Raw genomic sequence first — 10,107 nt, 5'->3', positions numbered from 1 at the left:
TTCAAACCCCACTTACTACAGTTGTGTCCCTGAGCAAGACACTGAGTGTCTCCAGGGGGGGACTGTCCCTGTAACTACTGATTGAAAGTCGCTCTGGATAAGGGCGTCTGGTTAATGCTGTAAATGTAAATTAATAAAATTTCCTGAGTAAATTTGAGATGTTTCTCATCATGAAATTGCTCTTTTAGTAATTAGTTCTCTATGTTGGTTAATTATTTTAAAATCTTCTGAGTCCATTAGTTAGGTCGGTTTTTACTGATGATGATGGTGATGATAGAATGAACAGATACAGATGTGACCGCAGGGTGGCGCCACTGAGACCCGCCTTTTCCCGTGATAAACTCCGCGGCGGCGCTCAGAGCAGGAGCGCCGGCTGCAGCATGACCATCAACGAGCACCGCGACCAGATGCCCTGTCTCAGCAAGGTAATACCTTCCATCCCACATGAAAATACTTCTTCCAACTTTATAAAGTGGCTGACGCGCCTCTCCGGGCAGATGGAGCGCGTCGTGGTGTCCATGCAGGACCCGGATATGGGTGTGAAGCTGCGGAACCAGCGGCTCCTCATCACCGTCATCCCGCACGCCATGACCGGTGAGTCCTGCTCCATCTCTCCTCCATCTCTCCTCCATGTCTCCTCCATCTGTCCTCTATCTCTCCTCCTTCTATCCTCCTTCTCTCCTCTATATCTCCTCCTTCTATCCTCCCTCTATCCTCCTTCTCTCCTCCATCTCTCCTCCATGTCTCCTCATTCTCTCCTCTATCTCTCCTCCTTCCCTCCTCTATCTCTCCTCCATCTCTCCTCCATGTCTCCTCAATGTCTCCTCCATCTCTCCTCCATCTCTCCTCCATGTCTCCTCCATCTGTCCTCTATCTCTCCTCTATATCTCCTCCTTCTATCCTCCCTCTATCCTCCTTCTCTCCTCCATCTCTCCTCCATGTCTCCTCATTCTCTCCTCTATCTCTCCTCCTTCCCTCCTCTATCTCTCCTCCATCTCTCCTCGATGTCTCCTCCATCTCTCCTCCATGTCTCCTCCATCTGTTCTCTATCTCTCCTCCTTCTATCCTCCTTCTCTCCTCTATATCTCCTCCTTCTATCCTCCCTCTATCCTCCTTCTCTCCTCCATCTCTCCTCCATGTCTCCTCATTCTCTCCTCCATCTCTCCTCTATCTCTCCTCCATCTCTCCTCGATGTCTCCTCCATCTCTCCTCTATCTCTCCTCCATGTCTCCTCATTCTCTCCTCTATCTCTCCTCCTTCCCTCCTCTATCTCTCCTCCATCTCTCCTCGATGTCTCCTCTATCTCTCCTCCATCTCTCCTGTTCCGTTCGGAAACTTACTGCCCCCCAGGAGTCCGTAATGGGAACCTGGAGAGTTAGTTAGTTAGATGGATGGATGTGTAGATGATCAGTAATGTTCATCTCGCTCTCCAGTCACCTGCTGCTCTCTCTGGTGTCCCTCTCCACAGGAAATGACATTGTGGAGTGGTTAATGCAGAAGTTCTCCGTTTGTGATGAAGGTGAGTGTCAGTTTTCACCTGGTGAGTGTGTGTGTGTGAGTGTGTGTGTGTGTGTGTGTGTGTCCTGCTGTTGCCAGGCTGTGTTTTCTCTGAAGTTTCCTGTAAACAGTCTCGGTGGGTCTCAGGAGAAATTCCGTGATTAACGCCGTGCCTGTACGAACACGTGGGCACAGTTCCCTCTGAGGCCGAACACACACACACACTCACTTACACACACTCGCACAACTGTGTGTAAACCGGAGCGACAGTGACAGGCCAGAGCGCTGTCTGTTCGTAACGCGGTAAGTGTAATTTCATCTCAGACGAGGTGTTTATAAGGCGGACCCCCGCGACCCCGCCGTGACCTTATAGAAATGACAGTGTGGCGCCCTCGTCGGTTGTGTAGAGGCGCTGCACGTGGGGAACCTTCTGGTGAAGTTCGGCTACATCTACCCTCTCAAGGAGCCCAGAGTTCTGACCCTCAGGCCGGACGAGACACCGTACCGCTTCCAGGTCATCACACACACACACACACACACACACACACAGCGACACAGCAAGGCTGTCACAGTAACACACTGTCTGTCCCTTATAGACTCCTTATTACTGGACCTCCACCCGCTGGCCTGCCTCAGAACTTGATTATGGTGAGGTCACACACACACACACACAATAACCATGATATGAGGTTAAGATTTATTCTGTGTGTGTGTGTGTGTGTGTGTGTACACCAACAGCCATTTATCTGGCCAAGAAGAACATCCGTAAGCAGGGCGAGCTGATAGAACACGAGAAGGTAAAGATCCAGCACCAGCACCTTCTGGTGGTGCCACCTCTGCAGCTCATTGTCCCCGCCTGCCTCTGCAGGAGAGCTACAACATGCTGCACAAGCGCATCAACCACACCTGGGACTTCGTGGTCATGCAGGCCAGAGAGCAGCTCCGGTGGGTTCTGCGGCTCCAGGAACCGGGACCATATCCCAGAAGTCCCGCTGTAAGTTGACGGCTCCTTGGTCTTTTTTCCGCGTTTGAAGGGCGTCCAAGCAGCGGAGGAAGGCGGACCGCATCGTGCTGGAGTGCCAGGAGCAGGCCTACTGGCTGGTCAACAGACCCCCGGTCAGTCCCTGCACCTGCCGGTGGGACAGGACGCGTATGACGTTCCTCGCTTATTTCATGTGTTATCTCCACATTACATTAATATCAACACACAGTGGGCGTGTCCACTGACCCGGCTACACCGCCACATCGGAACCGGACCGTTACGTCACTTCTCTCTAGGAATAGCTTTCAGTATTATAGCACACTACAATGCATCACGATTAATCACGATTAGATAAAGTAATTCATCGCACATTATTTGCTAATAAATGGTTTAGTTGATTGACAGCCGTATTTAATGTCAGTATGTGAAGGACATGTGGAGGAGATGAGAGCCGTGGAATTCTGGGAGTGCCCTCCGGGTAGGAGGGAGTAGAGGACTCGCTTTGTGTCGCGGAGGACAGGACGAAAAGAAGAACTGGAGTGGAAGTTATGGAGCTGGTCCTGACCTGAAAACAGGAGGGACATGTCTGCTGTTTATCCAGGGTTCTACGCGCCTGTGTGTGTGTGTACGATCTGGGCTTTTTCACTAATGGTTCCATCTCCGGCTAAGAGGTTAAGAGGATTCTGTGTGTGTATGAGAGAGAGAGAGAGAGAGAGAGAGAGAGAGACGGGGCGGTTAAGAGCAGATAGAACGAAGACCCAAACTCAGATGCTTAAACAGAACCGTCATCATCCACAAATCCAGATGAGGCTCTAATCTCACACCCCATTAGAAGCCATTTCATTTGCATGCATAGGGCCAGCGTGTGTGTGTGTGTGTGTGTGCGTGTGTGTGTGTGTGTGTTTGAAAGCCTGAGGATCTGTGCAGATGGAAATGTTGTGGATCAGCTGATGAAGGTCTAAGGACCTGAAACAGCTTCTTCTTCGAATAGAGAGGTTTCCATCATCAGGAACTTCGTCGATGGAGATGTTGGTTCCTGATGTTGGAAACCTCTCTGCTCACGTTGCACCTGCAGTCATCTCTCCACCCACGTGGGTGAGGGAACACGTCCTGTCCACTAATACTGCACCTTTCCCTGTTCTGTAGCCTGGGATGATGGATGTTCTGGACCAGGGACCAGAGAGAAAAAACATCCTCAACTCACGAGTGCAGCTGGTAGGCTTACATCACACACACACACACACACACACACACACACACACACACACACACACACACACACACACACACACACACACACGTACGCACACACACACACACTCACACACACACACATGTACGCACACACACACACACACACACACACATGTACGCACACACACACAAACACGCACACACACACACGTACGCACACACACACACACACACACGCGCACACACACGTACGCACACACACACAAACACGCACACACACGTACGCACACACACACACACACACACACACACACACGTACGCACACACACACAAAACACGCACACACACACACGTACGCACACACACACACACACACACACGCGCGCACACACACGTACGCACACACACACAAACACGCACACACACGTACGCACACACACACACACACACACACGCGCACGCACACGTATGCACACGATCACACACACACACACACACACACACATACGCACACACACACACACGCACACACACACACACACACATGTACGCACACACACACACACACACACATGATCGCACATACACACACACAAACACACACACACACACACACGTATGCACACACACACACACTCACACACACACACATGTACGCACACACACACACACACACACACGTATGCACACACACACACACACGTATGCACACACACACACACACGTACGCACACACACACACACACACACGTACGCACACACACACACACAAACACACACGCACACACACACTCAATAATAAACCAGAACCACGGCATCATCCTACACTGCATGGTGTTGACTTGGCTCTGGACAGTGAGGACATTGTGCTTCTGCACGTCCCCGGTTGACCACGGTGTGGGTTCTGCAGGGTGACTGTGGTAGACCATGAGATGGACAGAATGTCCATTCTGAGTCGTACACTCACCAATCTGAGGACAAACACCTGTCCTGCTTCACCATCTGAACTCTGCATGTGGCGTCATATCCAGCATTCACCTGCCTGCCATGTCTCTCTCTCTCTCTCTCTCTCTCTCTCTCTCTCTCTCTGCTGTCGTTCCACCCGCCTGCTGAACGTGAGTACTCATCCGGTTCCACTCGGCCTCCCGCGCTCTTAATATTCTGTCATTTATCCGCCGTTTCCTTCCCCGGTTCTGCCCTCCGCTGCTCACCGGCGCCCCCTCTGCTTTCTTTCAGGCCAGAACGGCGATTATTACAAGAAGGAGGTGAGTGGCGCGCCGGTTCCTGCCGTGTACGGTACCGGGGGGCCGCCGTCAACGCTGACTCTGTCCTCTGCCCCTTCAGATCGACCACACCAGGAAGGCGCTGGGAAGAAACCGACTCAAGTCCTCCATTGCTCTCGAGAGGTAGGTGTGTGTGTGTGTGTGTTTGTGTGTGAGCGAGTTCCAACGTGTGTGTGTGTGTGTGTGTGTGTGTGCAGTTTCGTGAAGTACTGTGAACAGTACCAGCCGCACGACCCCATCATGCAGGGCTGCCTGCCCAGCAACCCCTGGATCACGGACGACGCCATGTACTGGACCATCAACTCGGACAGGTGAGCGGCTTCTGGCCTTTATAAAGTCTTTACTTTACTTTACTTTACTGTACTTTACTGTACTTTACTTTACTGTACTTTACTGTACTTTACTTTAACTGTACTTTACTTTACTTTACTTTAACTGTACTTTACTTTACATTTACGGCATTTGGCAGACGCCCTTATCCAGAGCGACTTACAACGTGCTTTCAAGTTTACTCGGCAGACACTTTTATCTAAAGCGACTTACAAGAGGAAGACACCAGCAATTCTCGTTCGGTTTCTATAGATTTTGAGTTATTATATTTATTGTATTGTGCCACTCTCCACCCTCCATACTATAAGGCCTAACTTGTCAAGAATAGAACAATAGAAATATTTTATCTATTTATTTATTTTTATTTTGTGTGTATGTGTGTGTGTGTGTGTGTGTGTGTGTTGGATTCGTCTGAAATACTTTTTGAACAAGTGGGTTTTCAGCTGCTTCATAAAGGTGCTGGTAGTCTTGACAAGTCGAATGGAGCAGGACAAGTTGTCCCACCAGCCAGGGACAAGAAAGGAGAACAGAGTGAAGAGGGGATTTGCAGATCTGAGAGTAAAGTAAAGTGAAGTGATTGTCACATGTGATACACAGCAGAACAGCACACGGTGTCACTGTGAAATGTGTCCTCTGCATTTAACCATCACCCTTGGTGAGCAGTGGGCACCATGACAGGCGCCCAGGGAGCAGTGTGTGGGGACGGAACTTTGCTCAGCGGCACCTCAGTGCCACCTTGGCGGCTCGGGATTCGAACCGTCAACCTTCCTTAACCGCTAGGCCACCACTGGCCCTGCAGAGGGCGTGCAGGAGTGTATCTGGCTAGTAGTGTGTTGGTGTAAGAGGGAGAACTTCCATTTACAGCCCTGTAGGCACCATCATGGATTTAAACTGGATGCGAGCAGCTACCAGGAGCCGGTGGAGAGACGTGAGAAGACGTGAGAAGACGTGAGAAGACGTGAGAAGATGCTTCTCTGCAAAATAAAGAATAAGTCGAGTTCGTCCTAAAAAAAGAGCTGCAACAAAATCAAATCCTGGACTGTAGCGTACGGACAGGAATTCTGAAGGACGTGAAACCCGGAGAAGCGTCATTTATAAACGTCCGAGAGGAATTCTGGGAGTGGCATACGTGGCATCCATGAAAAGGTCACCTGATGTTAATAAATAACCCTAGAACCCGATGTTCTCTCCGTCAGCGTTGCCGTACCAACCAAGCTGCGGGTGGAGCGATGGTCCTTCAGCTTCGTGGAGCTTCTGAGCGACCCGATGGGACAGAGGGAGCTGATGGCGTACCTGGAAAAGGAGTTCAGCGGTGAGACGCGCACATCGATGGAGATTACGGCCGTTTGTGGGCCACTGGCTGGTTTTGTCGTGTTAATAATGTAATGAGGATATTTTTATTGCAGATTAATTTTTTGATTGATGAAAGTGATGGATTGGTGCAGATTAAAAGAGGCGGTGGCCGTTCCTCTCCCCCACAGCGGAGAACCTGTGTTTCTGGCAGGCCTGTGAGGACCTGAGACATGGAGAGAACTCCAAGATCCCGAGCAAAGTGGACGAGATCTACAAGTATGGAGTTCCTCACACACATACACAGCACATCACTTTTTCACATTTTGAAAGTGAAAGTGAAGTGATCATCGTCGTGGAACCCTGCAGCACAGCACACGGTGTGAAACGTGTCCTCTGTATTTAACCATCACCCTTGGTGACCATTGGGTTCTTGGTCACCTCCCTGGCTGAGGCCATTATTCCCAGATTAGGTGGCCGGCCAACTCGAAGAAGAGTCAGAACGTCTTTTCTGTAACCTTCGCCAGATTCGTGCCTTCAGACAATTTTGAGCTTCATGGCAAAGACCTGTGAATACGTATGTACATTATGTGCATGTTCTTTCTCACTTTTATTATTTTTAATAATTTTACCAAAACCTTTTTCACATTGTCATTATGTGGTGTTATGTGTAGAGTTCTGAGGAAAAAATGAATTTAATCCCTTTTAAGATAAGGCTGTAATATAAAATGTGAAGGTGGTACCACTAGGGTGCTAGTAGCCTGGTGGGTAACACACTCGCCTATGAACCAGAAGACCCAGGTTCAAACGCCACTTACTACCATCGTGTCCCTGAGCAAGACACTAAACCCTGAGTGTCTCCAGGGGGGGACTGTCCCTGTAACTACTTACTACAGGGAGTGCAGAATTATTGGGCAAGTTGTATTTTTGAGGAATAATTTTATTATTGAACAACAACAATGTTCTCAATGAACCCAAAAAACTCATTAATATTAAAGCTGAATGTTTTTGGAAGTAGTTTTTAGTTTGTTTAGTTTGTGCAGCAGCAACCACAGCCTCCCAGACACTGTTCAGAGAGGTGTACTGTTTTCCCTCCTTGTAAATCTCACATTTGATGATGGACCACAGGTTCTCAATGGGGTTCAGATCAGGTGAACAAGGAGGCCATGTCATTAGTTTTTCTTCTTTTCTTCTTTCTTGCCAGCCACGCTGTGGAGTACTTGGACGCGTGTGATGGAGCATTGTCCTGCATGAAAATCATGTTTTTCTTGAAGGATGCAGACTTCTTCCTGTACCACTGCTTGAAGAAGGTGTCTTCCAGAAACTGGCAGTAGGACTGAGAGTTGAGCTTGACTCCATCCTCAACCCGAAAAGGCCCCACAAGCTCATCTTTGATGATACCAGCCCAAACCAGTACTCCACCTCCACCTTGCTGGCGTCTGAGTCGGACTGGAGCTCTCTGCCCTTTACCAATCCAGCCACGGGCCCATCCATCTGGCCCATCAAGACTCACTCTCATTTCATCAGTCCATAAAACCTTAGAAAAATCAGTCTTGAGATATTTCTTTGCCCAGTCTTGACGTTTCAGCGTGTGTGTCTTGTTCAGCGGTGGTCGTCTTTCAGCCTTTCTTACCTTGGCCATGTCTCTGAGTATTGCACACCTTGTGCTTTTGGGCACTCCAGTGATGTTGCAGCTCTGAAATATGGCCAAACTGGTGGCGAGTGGCATCTTGGAAGCTGCACGCTTGACTTTTCTCAGTTCATGGGCAGTTATTTTGCGCCTTGGTTTTTCCACACGCTTCTTGCGACCCTGTTGACTATTTTGAAGGAAACGCTTGATTGTTCGATGATCATGCTTCAGAAGCTTTGCAATTTTAAGAGTGCTGCATCCCTCTGCAAGATCTCTCACTATTTTTGAATTTTCTGAGCCTGTCAAGTCCTTCTTTTGACCCATTTTGCCAAAGGAAAGGAAGTTGCCTAATAATTATGCACACCTGATATAGGGTGTTGATGGCATTAGACCACACCCCTTCTCATTACAGAGATGCACATCACCTAATATGCTTAATTGGTAGTAGGCTTTCGAACCTCTACAGCTTGGAGTAAGACAACATACATGAAGAGGATGATGTGGACAAAATACTCATTTGCCTAATAATTCTGCACTCCCTGTATGAACCAGAAGACCCAGGTTCAAACCCCACTTACTACCATCATGTCCCTGAGCAAGACACTTAACCCTGAGTGTCTCCAGGGGGGGACTGTCCCTGTAACTACTTACTATGAACCAGAAGACCCAGGTTCGAACCCCACTTACTACCATCGTGTCCCTGAGCAAGACACTTAACCCTGAGTGTCTCCAGGGGGGACTGTCCTGTAACTACTTACTATGAACCAGAAGACCCAGGTTCAAACCCCACTTACTACCATCGTGTCCCTAAGCAGGACACTTAACCCTGAGTGTCTCCAGGGGGGGACTGTCCCTGTAACTACTGACTGTAAGTCGCTGTGGATAAGGACGCCTGGTAAACACCAGAAATGTAAATGGAAAATGTGATGTGCTGTATAGTCACACACACTCATTCTGCTCCTCACACACACAGGCAGTTCCTGGCACCTGGTGCCACCCGCTGGGTGAACATCGACAGCAAGACCATGGAGAAGACTCTCCAGGGAATTAAACAGCCTCACCGCTTCGTGTTGGACGACGCCCAGATGCACATCTACTTCCTCATGAAGAAGGTAATGAGCCAATCGTATGCGTGGTTGTACACGAAGAACGGGACTAAAGCATCACGCTGTGGTTACTGCAGGACTCGTACCCGCGATACCTGAGGTCTGAGCTTTACAAGAACCTCCTGGCACGAGCCGTCGTCCCTCAGGAGACCAAGAAAAGGTACAGATCTTCATGGTGGAACATGGCATGTGAACAATGCTTGTGTGTAACCTGTGTGTGTGTGTGTGCGACTCAGCGTTTTCCCGTTCATGAGACGACAGCGTCACTCCAGCCCGTCCCCAGCAATGCTGACGCAGACAGGAGAGGACGATGGGAAGACGAAGCACCACGGGACAGGAAATGTTTAGCAAACACCTCGCTTCATCTGCTCCTTCTCTCACTGTATTTCTATCCACATTCGTTACCCAACGTGATATGTAGTGCACGGGAGGTCCAGAATTAGCCAGTAGGGGCACTGCTGAGACGCCTGTCCCACTCTGTCCCCTCCCTGCACGCGTCACAGCCCTTTACATGAAGGGAGGAGGCACAGATGCAGAACAGGGGGACCCTGGGTGGAGGTGGGACATCGTGATGGGGACGTCAGCAGTCCTCAGGCCTGTTCTGCCCCGTGTCTTCATCATTCCTCACGTGAGACGACTTTGTCAGGAGAACATCGGAGAACGTTGCTTTAGTTTAATTTGTATATGTGATAGTTGTCAGATGGACTTTTATCGGTTCCCTTCCTTCTTTAAACCTTCTGCCACACTGACATGAAAGAAAACTTTATGGATGAATAAAATACTCCATCCAATAC

At 49.4% G+C, this 10,107-nt stretch overlaps 1 protein-coding gene across 1 annotated transcript; it reads left to right on the top strand.

Moving 5' to 3' along the window:
- Nucleotides 1-339: 339 nt before the first annotated feature.
- rgs11 (regulator of G protein signaling 11) lies at nucleotides 340-10,104 on the top strand. Its single transcript, XM_028972305.1, has 17 exons — nucleotides 340-425; nucleotides 498-594; nucleotides 1,469-1,519; nucleotides 1,905-2,011; nucleotides 2,094-2,145; nucleotides 2,236-2,294; nucleotides 2,366-2,442; nucleotides 2,532-2,613; nucleotides 3,626-3,694; nucleotides 4,916-4,939; nucleotides 5,019-5,080; nucleotides 5,155-5,268; nucleotides 6,484-6,599; nucleotides 6,769-6,856; nucleotides 9,181-9,319; nucleotides 9,391-9,473; nucleotides 9,550-10,104. Exons 1-17 carry the CDS (start codon nucleotides 381-383, stop codon nucleotides 9,659-9,661), a joined length of 1,377 nt encoding a protein of 458 aa, XP_028828138.1. The 5' UTR covers nucleotides 340-380; the 3' UTR covers nucleotides 9,662-10,104.
- Nucleotides 10,105-10,107: the final 3 nt, after the last annotated feature.

Source organism: Denticeps clupeoides, chromosome 3 (assembly GCF_900700375.1).
Source record: "Denticeps clupeoides chromosome 3, fDenClu1.1, whole genome shotgun sequence".
NCBI classification, from domain to species: domain Eukaryota; kingdom Metazoa; phylum Chordata; class Actinopteri; order Clupeiformes; family Denticipitidae; genus Denticeps; species Denticeps clupeoides.
This window is presented reverse-complemented; position numbering and strand designations above follow the sequence as displayed.

Bases quoted from the DNA above. Each gene is read 5' to 3' on its own strand.
- rgs11 (XM_028972305.1), top strand. From the start codon at position 381: ATGACCATCAACGAGCACCGCGACCAGATGCCCTGTCTCAGCAAG. The intron at 2,012-2,093 runs GTCATCACACAC...TGTCCCTTATAG, and splicing joins AGACACCGTACCGCTTCCAG to ACTCCTTATTACTGGACCTC. The intron at 2,146-2,235 runs GTGAGGTCACAC...GTACACCAACAG, and splicing joins TGCCTCAGAACTTGATTATG to CCATTTATCTGGCCAAGAAG.